Source organism: Dermochelys coriacea, chromosome 4 (genome assembly GCF_009764565.3).
Source record: "Dermochelys coriacea isolate rDerCor1 chromosome 4, rDerCor1.pri.v4, whole genome shotgun sequence".
NCBI lineage: Eukaryota > Metazoa > Chordata > Testudines > Dermochelyidae > Dermochelys > Dermochelys coriacea.
This window is the reverse complement of record NC_050071.1, coordinates 71,495,505-71,512,037: the sequence shown is the minus strand read 5'-3', so window position 1 is coordinate 71,512,037 and position 16,533 is coordinate 71,495,505. Positions and strand designations below refer to the sequence as shown.

General features: G+C 42.6%; 1 protein-coding gene across 1 annotated transcript in view; it reads left to right on the top strand.

Moving 5' to 3' along the window:
* Nucleotides 1–16,533, top strand: part of SH3RF1 (SH3 domain containing ring finger 1) — a 160,044-nt gene that overhangs the window by 102,497 nt on the left and 41,014 nt on the right. The window contains exons 7-9 of the mRNA XM_038400901.2: nucleotides 10,481–10,635; nucleotides 12,825–12,995; nucleotides 13,180–13,439. Coding sequence (XP_038256829.1) covers nucleotides 10,481–10,635; nucleotides 12,825–12,995; nucleotides 13,180–13,439 — 586 coding nt within the window. The remainder of the gene's footprint in view (nucleotides 1–10,480; nucleotides 10,636–12,824; nucleotides 12,996–13,179; nucleotides 13,440–16,533) is intronic.

The window sequence follows — 16,533 nt, the reverse complement described above, 5'->3', positions numbered from 1 at the left end:
GAAATCCAGATTCAGATATAGGTGCCTCTTCTTAGAATTGATAGCATCTTTTTTGAATTCCATGCTGCCCTACTATTGCACCTACTGCCACTCCCTGTAAGCTACTCCAGAACATGCCTTTGTAATTTTTGGCCTTTTTATTCTTCCCTGCCTCTCCTTCATGAGGGTACCTGTAAGAACCGGCAGACAATGTCAGTACCATAATCATCTGTGCCATGCAAGATGAGAAGTTGCAGATGTCCACTAGTAGGTCTTGTTTCTGGCTCAGGTACCCAAACTCAAAAAGACGTGTGATTCAACATCGTGATTTCAAGAAACTTGTAAGAGTTCTGTCTTAAGGTTTTTTCCTCTGTCATAACTAGTACTCTTCTTTATTCTATGAGATCCAGTAACTCCATGTTTGTTGCCAAACATGCAAGTCACTTTATTTTGCTGTTAGTGAAAGTCATTAAAACTACACGTTCTTTTAGTTGCATTGGAGTTTCTTCAAAAATGCCTGACAAAGGCTGTGGCATTAATACCCGCAAGAGTTAAACCACAGCAGTAAGTATAGCCCAGAGGGGGAGAGACATCGTTGGTTCACATCCTCTAGTGGTGCTTTCTTTTTGACCAGGTTCCGGATTAGGCCTCTGATTAGGCAAGGCATGTAATTCCTATGGGGAATCTGAATTTATTCTCTGAGTCTGCTTGAAGTCCTGGGCTTTATGTACTGAAGTCTGTTGACTCTTAATGTTCTTTTTTTTTGTTACCTTATTTTCAATAAGAAGAAACTGTGAGACGGCTGCTTTATTCTTTCTATATATACAAGCTGCAGTCTTGTGGCCTTTGTATTCTTTTACTGTAAATAATGTTAGACGCTTCTTCAGATGAAGCAGCCTATGGTCACAGAATGCACAATAGTTCTTTTAAAATTCCCCTTTCTCTCCTATTCCATAACTTCCTGTCTTATTTGTAATAGTGTGCTAGACAGATCCTAACAGTTCCAGATGGCTGTTTTGGAGTTGTGTAAGGTAGATTTTGTATCTGTAAACGATGTTTACGCATCTCTGGACTCTGAGACCAATAACTCCTTGGTATCTTGGATAGTATTAATATTAGTGATAGGTGCAGTTGTTTCTTGACATTCATAACCTGTTAACCATTGTTGGCTTAATTTCTTTTTTTTGTATTTAGAAGTGGGAACTAGCTCACGGATTTTTATTTATTGATCTTTAAGGCTCTCCCTTTAACTTTCCTCTTGATTCTGAATACTGTGGAAATTGCTTGGGAATCTGAATGCAACAGGGAGTCTTTAATCCCAAAACTTTTGCTACGCTTTGATTGGTGTTTCTGGTTATCATATGTGATGACCATAAACAACCTAGTAATTTCAGGCTCATGTTTCTATACCTCTGATGTTTTACTTAAAGGTGGTGGCTATTGTTTTAACTATGGACTAACCCAAAGATGGCACAAGGTTTAGTTCACTTAATACAGCTCTTTTTATGTTACAACAAACTGAGCTGAGAAGAAGAAGGAGGAAGAACTGAAGAGTCAGAACAGGAAGTCCCAACCAACTCCTCTAAGTAACAAGTGTCCATCTTTAAAGAATCTCTGAAAAAATGTATCTATCATATATCTGTGGGGACTAAAGGAGAAAAAGTTACTGCCTTGTTCCATCCCTTATAGGATAAGAGGCACGCTTATTTTCTAGGGAGGGTATGACAAGCCCTCTAGGTTGAACTGGAGAGCAAATGGCTCCAGGACAAATCTGAGAGTGTTCCTGGAGCTAAGGACTCTGTGGATCTTGTAGCTGTGCTCATGTTTAAGGCCCTGCTATGATTGAGTGGTTGCACTCTCCTGTCTTGAAAGTGATACACATGTATGGTCCAAAGAATGTCAAGATTGCAATTCTTATTCCCTTTGTAATACTACAGTTGTGGATGCTGTTTTGACCAAAGCCAAAAGTTCTATGAGATGTGAAATTTATGACTTTGGGCTAAAATCCTTATAGATAAGCATTGGGAGAGATAAGCATAAGGAGTGAGACAATTTTCAAATTGCAGTAATAGCTACATGCATTGTAAACTACTTGTACTGCCTCTGCAAAATTTAATTTTATATTTACAAGATCTATAATTTCACTGTTTCTGAAAGAAATTCAGAATATGGTTTTAAAGAAGTTGTACCTGAGATGATAATTCAACAGGAGTTCTCTCTCTCCACACTAACAGAAACAAAATAATAATTTAGGTATAATTTGTATGGTATAACTTCTAATAGTAGAAAGATACTTGCCATGGTTTTCACTGAAAAATGCAGATGGTTAACAGGTATTTTGAAGGAGGAGAAAGGAGGTAATTTGCCCTAGTAGAGTGAGAGAATTCCATTCAGAAGTAGCAGAGGAAGAGAAATGTAATGTGACACCATCATATTGGTTGCCTCATGATCATTCTGCCTTTAGATTCTGATATGAGACTGAAACTACTTTGGTGGGTTTGGGCAATGATCTCCTATCCAGCAGTGTCCATGCTGCTGCCTTTTGATACTGCTGAATATGAAGTGGTGTTGACAAGTTTGCAGTAAATAGTAGCACATTGTTTTACTTTGGATGACTCTGAGGGAAATCATGGGTTATTTGTTACCCTAAAGGGGGAACTACAGGATTCTATCCTGGTCTCACACACAATTTGTGTGTGTGTGTGATTGAATATGAAGTTGTCTGGTAAGGAAGCATGGACTGTCATGCTTTAGTGTGCTAATGACACTTCGCTCTATATCTCCTTCATGTCGAACCATCTGATTCAATGGTACAAATAACTCTGCAGGAGGGGGCATAAATAAGAGGCTAGCTGTCTGATGTTTAGTCTTTATAAAAGGAAGATAATTTCGGTAGACTGGGGGAAACAACCAAAAGTGATGAGGGATTATATCAGTGTGGCTTTTGTTAGTAGTTAGGTCATAGTTTAGGAATTTTGTTAGACCTGAATCTGAATTAATTAACCTTCTGGGCATGGTGCAAGGCGCATGTTTTTCCAGACATTTTGGCAGGTGATGATCAGAGGGTGATAGGACATATTATTGTTACTTTGCTATTATGTCTTTTGTAATATTTTGATGTTTAAGATGATTATTGATCTTTAGTTGATAGAGGTAGAGAAGTGGATTTCTTACATCTGAATTTTAAGATTATTTATGAGTGCCTAGAACATAGGAGGGATGCCTATATGCAATTTTTAACCTGAAGTAAATAATATAGCATATCATTTTAGCTATTTTGCAACAGAATGCGGTGTGTTGTACTTTTTAAAATTCAAAACCCTTCCATTTATGGTGAAGACTTTTTAAAAATGCTGTTTTCTACAGTCAAGTGCATTCCGTGGCTGGAAAGTGATTATGCAGTCACAGTGAGCTCTATTTTTTCCTCTTCGAATTTCATTAGGCAAAAAATTCCTTTTTAACCAGCATAAAGGGTTTTACTCCCTCACTTATTTTAGTGCTTTTTTTGTATGAAGTATTGAATATAGGAACTGTCAGACTTGGCTTGAACTAGAGGCAGATTTGTCTCTCAGTATCTCTAAGAGATGGCTGAATGCCAGAATTTCTGAAAATTTGGCTAAAGCATTTGGATCTAGTTTATTAAGTTGAAGCAGAGCAATTTGTGGAGCATTTTTTTGTCTACAGTCAATCAGGTATTTTGTTTAGATTTCTAAGTACTTGCCAAGTCTTATGAAGTTTAATTGGGGTGCAGCTCGCTGCAGATTTTATCCCTATAGTATAGGATTAGACAATGGCGAGGATAGCATAAGGACCTGAATAGAATAGAATAGAATAGAATAGAATAGAATAGAATAGAATGTTGTCGGGGACTGGACTTTAAAAAAAAAAATAAGAACTCTCTTTATAGCATGTATTCATAAAAGTAAAGTACATCTCCAAGAAGGATACGCATTTTAGAAGATAATCAAAGTGTAAACTGGTGGTGTCTGCATATTGTGTGTAAATATATGCTGCATATTGTCAGAATTAGTTTCCAAGGACTCATAGTTGACCTCTCTCATAAAGGATAGATATAAGAGGGTCCCGTGCTTTTGTTGGTTGTTTTGAATACTAGTTTACATTATTAGTATTGTTACTATTACTATTATTACATTTGTATTACCATAGCACTTAGGGGCCCCAGTTCTGGAGCAGGACTCCATTGGCTAGGCCCTGCATAAACACAGAACAAAGAGTTAGTCCCTGCCCCGTAGAGCTTGCCATCTCAGCATAAGACAAGAAACAACAAATGGAGACAGAAAGGGGAGTACAAGGAAACAAAGAGGCCATGTATACACTCCAGAGCTAATGTGAACATAGCCCCATAGGCTGTCTATGTTTACAGCAGAGAGTAATAGAGAGTACAGGAGCTGCCAGAACCTTTCCCTGCTGCTGGAGCCTTTCTCCATTGCGTCCCCACTGCCAGAGCCTTTCCTTGCTGCTAGAGCCTTTCAATGTGGCAGGGAAAGGCTCCAGCAGTGGGGAGGTGATGGGAGATTACATTGCTAAAAATACGTTTAGATGTTTGAGGTATTACTTAGGCTTGTAGAGAGCTGTGTAGAGTATATTGCCTAAGGTTCAAGCATGTGTAAGCGGGGGAATAGTCCCGCTATTGTGGGGAACTTTCCTGGCTTCTGCACTACCCCAGTGAAGTGGGTAGCTAGCGAAAGGATCTGAGTCCTCACTCCCACTTCCTTTACCCAGTGGCCTCCCTGCCCTTGAGGACTCCCCTTCCACTCTCCTGTCTGGCAGAGTCCTTGTAACCCCAACAAGCCTGGGCCCAGGATTCCTGGTGGGCTTGACCCCCAACTCAGCTGTGGTCACCTAGGACAGGGGCTAGGGTGTCCTCACTTCGGGTACTCTCTCTGCACTGGGCACTTCTCTGACCCACTGACCATTACATACAAGTTAAAGCAAATGCAAGTTATTTAATCAACAACTAATTTTAAAAAGAATAAGGAAAAATGGGAAAGGTTAAAGAAAACACATCAACCTGCTCTGTGGCAGGGAATATCACAAACTGTGTCTCTGGAATGTCAGGGCAGTTCACAGTCTGTTCCTTGTAAGTCCCAGGCCTTCTTCTCAGGCCTTGGCTGTGCTGTAGGGATGCTGTGGGTTGGACACTTGCTCTGATGGTGGCCACGCGCTCTCAGGCTCTAAGTGGTAGGACCCTTCTTCCCAGTGTTGCACCCACCCTGTTGGGGTTCTGATCCAAGCCTGGCCTGCAGAGCCTCTTGGCTGAGGCATCTCCCTGTGCTGGCCTGCTGCCCAGGGTCCCCTTCGGTCTCCCCAGCTGCTCACCACACCCAGCTCCAGACTGCTCCAGCCCCAGCTCCACTACTCTGTCTCTGCACTGCTGCTGCTCTGCCTTCAGCTCCTTGGGCTGCTTCTTTGGCCCCTCTGGCTCTGGTTGCTGCAGCTCTGCTCCCAGGACAGGTCTGCTCTGCAGGCTGCTTCTGTGACTCTGCTCCCAGCACTGACCTGCTTCCTGGGCTGCTTTTCTGGCTCCTCTGGCTCTGGTTGCTGCAGCTCTCCTCCCAGGTCAAGTCTGCTCTCTCTGGGCTGTGTCTCTGGCTTTGGGGCTGCAGCTCTGCTCCCAGGACAGGGTCTGCTCTCTCTGGGCTGCTTTTCTGGTCCCTCTGGATCTGGCACAGCTCTGCTCCCCAGCTTAGCTTGGGCCCCTACTTTCTCCTTAGCTCTGCCCCGCTCTGTCTGACCCAGGCAAATCCAGCTCACACAGAGGACGGGACCTCCCTGGCCTCCTGACTCTCTGATTAGCCTGCCCACCTCAGCATCTACGCTGTTATTTATACCCATGCAAGGTGGGCATGCAATGTCTGTACTCTACACTCCACCATAAGTCTATAGTTACCTTCAGTATAAGGCAGAGGTGAGCAAATTATGGCCCGCGGGCCACATCTGGCCCGCAGGACTGTCCTGCTGGCCCTTGAGCTCCTGGTCAGGACAGCTAGCCCCCAGCCCCTCCCCTGCTGTCCTGCCTCCCCCCACAGCCTCAGATCGACGCACTGCCAGCACTGTGGCCCGTAGCTCCTGCCGGGGAGCGTGGCGGCATGACTGCAAGCTCCTGCTGCTCTGAGCGGCATGGTAAGGGGGCGGGGGGGGGGGTTTGGAGAAGGGGCAGAAGGTTCTGGGTGGCAGTCGGGGCAGGGAGCAGGGGCAATTGGATGGGATGGGTGGGTCAGGGGATAGGAAGCGGGGGGGTTAGAATCATAGAATCATAGAATATCAGGGTTGGAAGGGACCCCAGAAGGTCATCTAGTCCAACCCCCTGCTCAAAGCAGGACCAAGTTCCAGTTAAATCATCCTAGCCAGGGCTTTGTCAAGCCTGACCTTAAAAACCTCTAAGGAAGGAGATTCTACCACCTCCCTAGGTAACGCATTCCAGTGTTTCACCACCCTCTTAGTGAAAAAGTTTTTCCTAATATCCAATCTAAACCTCCCCCATTGCAACTTGAGACCATTACTCCTCGTTCTGTCATCTGCTACCATTGAGAACAGTCTAGAGCCATCCTCTTTGAAACCCCCTTTCAGGTAGTTGAAAGCAGCTATCAAATCCCCCCTCATTCTTCTCTTCTGCAGACTAAACAATCCCAGCTCCCTCAGCCTCTCCTCATAAGTCATGTGCTCTAGACCCCTAATCATTTTTGTTGCCCTTCGCTGTACTCTTTCCAATTTATCCACATCCTTCCTGTAGTGTGGGGCCCAAAACTGGACACAGTACTCCAGATGAGGCCTCACCAGTGTCGAATAGAGGGGAACGATCACGTCCCTCGATCTGCTCGCTATGCCCCTACTTATACATCCCAAAATGCCATTGGCCTTCTTGGCAACAAGGGCACACTGCTGACTCATATCCAGCTTCTCGTCCACTGTCACCCCTAGGTCCTTTTCCGCAGAACTGCTGCCGAGCCATTCGGTCCCTAGTCTGTAGCGGTGCATTGGATTCTTCCATCCTAAGTGCAGGACCCTGCACTTATCCTTATTGAACCTCATTAGATTTCTTTTGGCCCAATCCTCCAATTTGTCTAGGTCCTTCTGTATCCTATCCCTCCCCTCCAGCGTATCTACCACTCCTCCCAGTTTAGTATCATCCGCAAATTTGCTGAGAGTGCAATCCACACCATCCTCCAGATCATTTATGAAGATATTGAACAAAACGGGCCCCAGGACCGACCCCTGGGGCACTCCACTTGACACCGGCTGCCAACTAGACATGGAGCCATTGATCACTACCCGTTGAGCCCGACAATCTAGCCAGCTTTCTACCCACCTTATAGTGCATTCATCCGGCCCATACTTCCTTAACTTGCTGACAAGAATGCTGTGGGAGACCGTGTCAAAAGCTTTGCTAAAGTCAAGAAACAATACATCCACTGCTTTCCCTTCATCCACAGAACCAGTAATCTCATCATAAAAGGCGATTAGATTAGTCAGGCATGACCTTCCCTTGGTGAATCCATGCTGACTGTTCCTGATCACTTTCCTCTCCTCTAAGTGCTTCAGGATTGATTCTTTGAGGACCTGCTCCATGATTTTTCCAGGGACTGAGGTGAGGCTGACTGGCCTGTAGTTCCCAGGATCCTCCTTCTTCCCTTTTTTAAAGATGGGCACTACATTAGCCTTTTTCCAGTCATCCGGGACTTCCCCCGTTCGCCACGAGTTTTCAAAGATAATGGCCAAGGGCTCTGCAATCACAGCCGCCAATTCCTTCAGCACTCTCGGATGCAATTCGTCCGGCCCCATGGACTTGTGCACGTCCAGCTTTTCTAAATAGTCCCTAACCACCTCTATCTCTATGATAGGGGATGGGGTCCCAGGGGACAGGGAGTAGGGGGTGGAGTCTAGGGTGACCTGTCAGGGGGAAGGGGTGTTGATAGGGGTTGGGGGAATCAGGGGACAGGGAGCAGGGGGGGTTGGATGGGGATGGGGTCCCAGGGGATGGTTAGGGGCAGGAGTCCTGGGAGAGGGCGGTCAGGGGACAAGGAGCGGGCTGGTTGGATGGGTTGGGGGTTCTGAGGGGGCAGTCAGGAAGTGGGAGGGGGCGGGGGCCAGGCTGTTTGGGGAGGCACAGCCTTCCCTACCCGGCCCTCCATACAGTTTCGCAACCCCGATGTGGCCCTCAGGCCAGAAAGTTTGCCACCCCTTGTATAAGGCAAGAAACAACAGATGGAGACAAAGAGGGGATATAAGGAAACAATGAGGCCATGTCCACACTCCAGAGCCTATGCTGGCATAACCCTCTATTGTAGTTTTTCTATCAGTATGGTAATACCACCTCCCCAAATAACATTAGCTATGCTGACAGAAGCGCTCTTCTTTCAGCGTAGTTGTCTACACCTGAGCTTTTTCAGCATAGCAAAGTTGACTAGAGGGTGTGATTTCCCTGTGCCACCCACCCCTGCAATCCTTGTGATGTAGCTATGTCAGCATAATTTAGTAGTGTAGATCAGGCCTGAGACAGTATTGGTCAGCATGATGGGCAGTTGTCAATATGCCAGCAGTCTAACTATTGTCAAATTTTTGGTAGGCAAACATAATTATAGTTACTTAAGGTGTTGAACTCCATTAGTTTAATTTCATTAACCTTCTTCAGCAAAATACTTTCCATGGTCTGGTTTTATTTAAAAACAAAAACAAGCAGAGATCCTGTACTATGGTACTGGTGTACAATTAAGTGTATTAACAGAACCAATAAAGTACAAGAGATATCTCACCATACACTTCCATGCCAGTGGAATTGTAATATCTGTGGATGTTACAGTTCAAGTGTTAAGAAAGTAACTGAATTTGTAAATTCCAAATAATCTCCTGTCCATTATATAATTGGACTATAAATAACGTTGTCAACAAAAATAAAATAAAGTAGTTTTGATAGTTTTGTTATCCAGTGCCAAACATTTTTTAAAACCTTGGGGTTTTTTTTGTTTCACTGGTCTAGAATCCTAAATGGATATTATCTGGCCAATGTATACAGATGTTGCTAGCATAGCACATATTACATTCTTCTGGGAGGTCATGTACGTTCTGTATTGGGTACAGTTGATTTATTTTGAAATCACAAGGCTGTATCTATAATCAGTTTCCCATCTTACCTTACTGATCACACTATTATTAAACAATTTTGAGGAATACATTTTCATTATATTGTGCTTATAAGGCTGGTTGATGTGTAACCATTTCTGCTAGGTTTTGAAAACCATGAACATATAGTTCATTACTGAATACTAAAAGTGCAAGATTGCATTTTATGAAGCTGTCTTTTATTAATACATTAAATGCAGTCTGGTGGTAATCTCACTGTGTGTGGTGCTACAACATCTTGTCTGAATATTTACTTAGAAAAATGTGAAAGAAAAAACTTAACAAATCAGTGTTCAGACAAAAAATCTGATTGAATATAATTTGAATTCTGAATGTTATGGTCGCAATTTATATTTATGTGCTGATGTATTGGAACAGACAGGCATACAATACATTTTGTCAATGTATATTTTTAATTTGGGGTCTTCAAAGCTGAATGAACAATGGAATGGTTCAGAAATTTGTTTAGAAATTAAGGGATTGTTTTACAGTAGAGTTTATAAATGAAAATAGTTTATGCTTTCTGTATCACATACTGGGGGGGTTATATTCATAATATATGATTCAGTGTGATGGTTCATAATGAGATGGTTCAAAGAGGGTTTTGGGGGGGCAATCCCCCTTTCTGAGCCTGTTTTCCCAGGAGTGTAAGTACACAGGCTCCTAAAGAATTATCTGAGGTTTTATAGATCAGAAAGTAACAATTACTCTATTGATTTTCAAATGGAATGGAATCCTGTAGGCAGAACCCCCGTTAGGATCTGCCTGTAAGGGAACTGCAGCTTTTCACTGGTGTTCTTGTTAAAGATTACCAGTCTTGATAATACTGAATTTCAAAAGCTGGCACTTCTAAATAAAAGAATAAATGAAAATGGCAACAATAGCACAGTGACTGTGGTCTACTATTGTTCTTGCTTTTTGTAGCCACACATCAAAGGGAATTTTCCACTAGAAGGCGTGGTTTTGGGTGCACTGCAGCTGAATTGTATATTGCGTTTCAGCTTCAGGCTACAAAAACAACCAGGGATTGAAGTCTATTCAACAGTAAAGGATGTAAAACCTACCTCTTGGAAGGCTTCTGGTTTCTTGTTAAGAATTCTCATGAAAATGTTGTTTGTTATAATTAGAAACAACACTTTCAGCTTCCCCTGTGCTGGGAAATTACTTGTGTGTTTCCTAAACTGGCTCTAGTGAATTCAAGATCTTAAACTGGAAAAAAGAGAGACAAACCTAGTTGTCTAGTTATGTCTTATCAACTGATGGTAGAATGCTGTGCTCAACTAATTTACTGTTAAAGATTCTTTTTCAGTATCTTAATACACTGTATTTTCTCTTGCTCTTTTTATTCTTTTAATACTAGAATATGAATCCCCCCCTTCCGCCACCACCTCTTTTGTCTGCCACAATCATTGCTTCAACATCTTCAGGGCTGCCTTCTCCAGGAGTAATACAAAGGCCTGCATCAGGATCGACTGACCAAACAGCACATTTACGGCCACAGTCTCGACCAAGTGTGTAAGTGAAATTGAAATGTGTTACCAGTTGTCAGTTTGGGAAGTGGGCAGAAGGGAGGTGTGAAGGGAAGGGGAAAAAGGAAAAGAAACTACAGTAAGACAGGTCATTTCAGATATAAATTGGAACATGTTCATGACACACCAGCTGGCCTGAATCCTGCTAAAATTCCCAGAAAGCAGTGCTTATAATTAGAAAACAAAAGCAACACAGTTGAGTTGATACATGATCTCCCCTAACAGTCTTCATGCTGAAAGCTATTTATAGCATAGATAAATATAATAGCACGCTATTATAAAAACGCTATTAAAAACATTAATTGCAATTAATTGTGAGATTAAAAAAACCATAGAAATCACAGTTTTAATCACACTGTTAAATAATACAGTAGCATTTATTTAAATATTTTGGGGTATTTTCTACATTTTCAAATATATTTATTTCAATTACAATACAGAATACAAAGTCTACAATGATCACTTTGTATTATTATTTTTGATTACAAATATTTGCACTGTACAAAAGATAAAAGAAATAGTATTTTTCAATTCACCTCATACAAGTACTGTAGTGCAATCTCTTTATAATGGAAATGCAACTTATAAATGTACGTTTTTGTTGTTACATAACTGCATTCAAAAACAAAACAGTGTAAAACTTTAGAGCCTACAAGTCCACTCAGTCCTGCTTTTCAGCCAATTGCTCAGACAAACAAGTTTGTTTACATTTATGGGTCAGAATGCTGCCCACTTCTTGTTTACAGGGTCACCTGAAAGTGAAAACTGGCATTCAAGTGGCACTTTTATAGTTGGTGTTGCAAGGTATTTGCATGCCAGATATGCTAAACATTTGTATCCCTCTTCATGCTTCGACCACCATTCCAAAGGACGTGCTTCCATGCTGATGATGCTTGTTAAAAAAAATAATGCATTAATTAAATTTGTGACTGAGCTCCTTGGGAGGAGAATTATATGTGCCCTGCTCTGTTTTATCCACATACTGCCATATATTTCATGTTCTGTTCGATAATGATCCAAAGCAGTGTGGACTGACGCACATTCATTTTCATCATCTGAGTCAGATGCCACCAACAGAAGGTTGATTTTTCTTTCTTGATGTTTCGGATTCTGGAGTTTCTGCATTGGAGTATTGCTCTGTTAAGACTTCTGAAAGCATTTTCCATACCTCGCCCCTCTCAGATTTTGGAAGGCACTTCAGATTCTTAAATCTTGGGTCAAGTGCTATAGCTATCTTTAGAAATCTCACATTGGTTCTTTCCTTGTGTTATGTCAAATCTGCAGTGAAAGTGTTCTTAAAATGAACATGTGCTGGGTCGTCATCCAAGACTGCTATAACACAAAATATATGGCAGAATGCGGGTACAACCACAGAACATTCTCCCCACATACACATACAATTCTCTCCCAAGGAGTTCAGTCACAAATGTAAGATTCTGCCCATAAGCCTGGGGTACTTCAGCCAGCCTGGCAACAAGGACCTCTGGTTCTACTTTAATGTGCCCGGATGAGCCATGGACTGGTATGGGACTTGGCATATGTACAAGCATGTCAAGACTAAGTTCTACGTGTGGCCCAACAATCTGGAATGGTGGTCGAAGCATGAAGGGGCATATGAATGTTTAGCGTATTTGGCCCGAAATACCTTGCAACACCAACTACAAAAGTGCCATGCAAACGAATGCCCGTTCTCATTTTCAGGAGACATTGTAAATAAGAAGCAGGCAGCATTATCTCCTATAAAGGTAAACAAACTTGTTTATCTTAGCGATTGGCTGAACAAGTAGGACTGAGTGGACTTGTAGGCTCTGAAGTTTTACGCTGTTTTGTTTTTGAATGTGGTTATGTAACAACAACAAAAATCTACATTTGTAAGTTGCACTTAAATATTATTTCTTTTGTTTTATACAGTGCAAATATTGATTTTAAAAAAAGTGAACACTGTGTACTTTGTATTCTGGGTTGTAATTGAAATCAATATATTTGAAAATGTTTATAATAAATTTCAGTTGATATTCTATTATTGTTTAATAGTGCAATTAAAACTGCAATTAATCACAATTTTTAATTGAGTTAATTTGTTTTGAGTTAATTGCTTCAGTTAACTGTGATTAATTGACAGCTTTAATTTAAACATTAGATAAAGAGAGATTCATGTGCTTTCCTTTCTTCTAGATATATTGCCATATATCCATACAGTCCTCGAAAAGAGGATGAACTGGAACTGCGAAAGGGGGAGATGTTTTTAGTGTTTGAACGTTGTCAAGATGGCTGGTTCAAAGGAACCTCCATGTATACAAGCAAGATTGGTGTTTTCCCTGGCAATTATGTGGCACCAGTCACAAGGTATGATTTTTTTTTAAGCAAATGTCTGAATAGTTTACTTTTTTTCTAGTTGTTCACATTGATTTGTTTGATATACTTAAACCTAAAACCAGCTAATGATATGAAGAGCATTGCCTTTTAGTAACTACTTATGTTTTGGGTTTTTAAAAAATAATTGAATCAAAGGGCTTTTTAATTTTGGCAGGACGGTGACAAGTGCTTTGCAAGCAAAAGTCCCCGTGTCTACTGCTGGCCAGACAGGACGAGTGATGACCATGGTCAGCCCTTCCACTGCTGGTGGAACATCACAGAAACTTCAGGGGAATGGCATGACAGTCCATTCCAATGTGATCCCAACTGCTGTGGTTTCTGCGGCACATATCCAAACTAGTCCACAAACCAAGGTTCTTATGCACATGTCGGGGCAAATGACAGTCAACCAGGCTCGCAGTGCTGTTAGAACAGGTAAAAAGAACTTGTGCTTCACACTGAACGTAGTCAGTCTATGAAATTCATTGATGCAAGAGATCAGTCAGATAATGTGGATTGATTTTTTTTTAAGAGACAGATAATTTCCTAAACTCTAATACACCTTTCTGAAATTGCTGAGTCACTCATTGTTCTCAGCTGAATGCAAGGCAGAAAAAGCAATCCAATGTAACAAAAATATTTTTGATGCTGCAGAGTCCAGGCCAGGCCCTGTCTCTCCTAAACTTCCTTGTTGAAGCTTACATGGTACTCCAGGAGACATCGGAGGGTAGGGAGGCAAAGATGGTCTATTAAAGTGTACATATAATTTAGTGACTGTTCCTTTCCTAAGTGAGAGAAAAGACATCTGGCTCCTACCCTAGGTGCTCTTCTGTGTTTGGAGGGCTGAATCAGATTTGTGAATCATGTCTGTCTTAGCCAGCTAAGAGCGAATTTCTACAAGTATTGACTCAGTCTGCCCAAATTGTGAGAAGCGGGGAACAGGGAAATCAAGTACTAGAGGCTGTGGTTCCATGGTGTTGCAAAGGGGTCCCAATAAGCAGCGTGAAAATGTCACTAGTAGCAGAAATACTAGAGCAGATTGGTATTTGAGGAGAATGTGAACCAACTCAAAAGTCTATCTGAACATCAAAGTCCAGAACACTGAGGGAAGGAAGATGCACTCCACTAGGAGGTCTGCACTGTGGTTAGGTTTGTTCACTGTGTGATTATTTCATATAGAGCTTTGCTAGGTGCAGAGTTATTAGTCTTCCTATGAAGTTTCAGATGTTGGCCAGTGCATATGGTAAAGTACCAGGCTTGGATTAGTTCTTCTTCAAGTGGTTCCAGATGTGTATTCCACTCAGGTGTGCAAATCTCTAGCATGCCAAGGCCAGAGAACTTTCCCTAGCAGTACCCTTAGGGGTAGCATACATCCTTCTGGCCCCTCATAGCCCCTCCCCTGGCTATTTAAGGGCAGTGCCACCTTGACCTCTCTGTTCCTTCTTACTTCCTGCTGCTTGAATTGAAGCGCTCTGTGTAGTATCTGTCCCATGCTTTACTGTCATGGTGCTTTGCTGTGAGCTTGTGTATATAGCTAGTTATAGTGTACCCTTAGTATTCAGCAGTTAGTAGTAATTTAGTTAAGTAGGATTTAGCCTGGTTTGATGCCCTTACCAGGTTTGAAAGACTGCCCATTATGTGGGGTGGCTATCCTTAATAGTGACCCCACACTCTGTGTTTGTGTCTTGCAGAAGGGCACATTAAAGAAAAGTGCCCCATTTGTAAGTCATTCAGAAAGAGAATGCAGGTGGCTAGAGACTTGCACTTAAGCAACACCTTATGGAGCCGGGCATGAGGCCTGTTTTGGGGCAGGATGCATCCACAGATTGTCCAGCCCCTCAGAGAACTTTGGAACCGGCACAGGTTGTTGTTGCATGGCCAGATTCTGATTCCTCTCTGAGGAGAAAGAGAAATTGTTCTCCTTTCTCTGGTCCTCTGAGGAGAAGGACTCTCAAAACAGATCACAGCCACTCCAGAGCTTGGAGAGATTCCTTCTCATCTACTAAAAGGAGTATAGGCTGGCACAGGGATTCCTTCAGAATACAGGACATAGTTGGGCTATCTACCTGCTGTCTGGTACCAAGACGATTGGATACCGTACTGTTGATTCCGGCATCGTTTGTGGGACATCCATTGAATCTGGTGATGTCAGCACTGACTGTTTCCGTTCCACTGGCATATCTGACAGCATCAGACTTGCTCTGCCTTTCTGTTCCTGACTCTCCATTAATTCAGGGGCACTCAGCTGTGGTAGTTTCTTTTGTACACTCAGCACTGGCTGGATTGGTTGCGGAGTATTCCCTGTGCCAGCACTGTTTCAGTACCATTTAAAACTCAGCATGCAGAGCTGAGTTCAGCCTTCTCTTTGGTACCTAGGATCTCATCGGGGCAGATACTGTCTTCAGTACTAACGATGTTTTCGATGTATACCACACCTGACGTATTGGTACCAGCCTCAACCTAGTACCAAAGTCCATTCTGTTGCCAAGCATAAGGGCGATGACGCAACCGGTATCCAAAATGCCAGTTACCTTAATGCTGGCACCAATGTGGCCTGCATATTGGGCTTCAGAAGAGACTGGATGTCAGCTTGCTCCGCCTGAAGTGGCTCCTCCGTTGCCACCAGGCTACTTGGAAGGTTCTTCAAGATTGAGCTTGGGGACATCTTCCACCTCTCCTTTCCCTTCCAAGTACCATCCTCAAAAATCTTTGAGACTTCCTGGGGATCACCATCGGTACTGAGATTGGCACTATTCCAGCAGTAGGGATAGGGGCTCTTGGCTCAGTTTCTTCTGGCCACCAATGCCATATCCTTATCCTCAGTAGCCTCTTTGGAACCCTTGGGATGTTCCTCAATCTGCGAAGTCCTGATCATCTGCTCAGTCCAGGATAAGGTCACCAGTCCCTTTAGTCTCCCTTCTTGAGCCGCCTACTCTGCAGAGAGACTGAGGTTGCTCCCTCTGAACTAGTTCAGCCTGAACCAATTTTACAGGGGCAGGTGTTGCTGCCAGAGATCTGATTATCTTCTCTTCCTTTTTCTCCTCATGGAGTGATTCCACAATGCTGGATTCATCTTCTCCTGTGCCAGAGGATTTTAAGTCGTATCAAGATCTCCTGAGGCGAATGGTTACAGCCTAGGGCATTCAGGCTGAATTTGTTCAGGAGAACATCCATACGTTGGTGGACCTTCTCCAGCTGTCTGTTTCAGGGAGGGTAGCTCTTTCGCTGTAAATAAAGTGCTTTTGGAACATACAAATACTTTGTGGCATACCCTAACTGACTTGCTGCCCACAGCGAAGTGTACTGATGAGAGGTATTATGTCCCTCTGCAGGGTTTCAAGTGCTTTCACTCACATCCAGTCCCTAACTCTCTTGTCATTACAACATCAAGTGAGAGGCCGTGACAGGGGAGGTGTAAGTCCATGCCTCACGACAAAGAGGTTAGATTTAATGGGAAGGAAAATTAATTCAACTGTGTCTTTACAAATGCACATTTCTAATCAGCAAGTGCCATTATCAAAATATAATT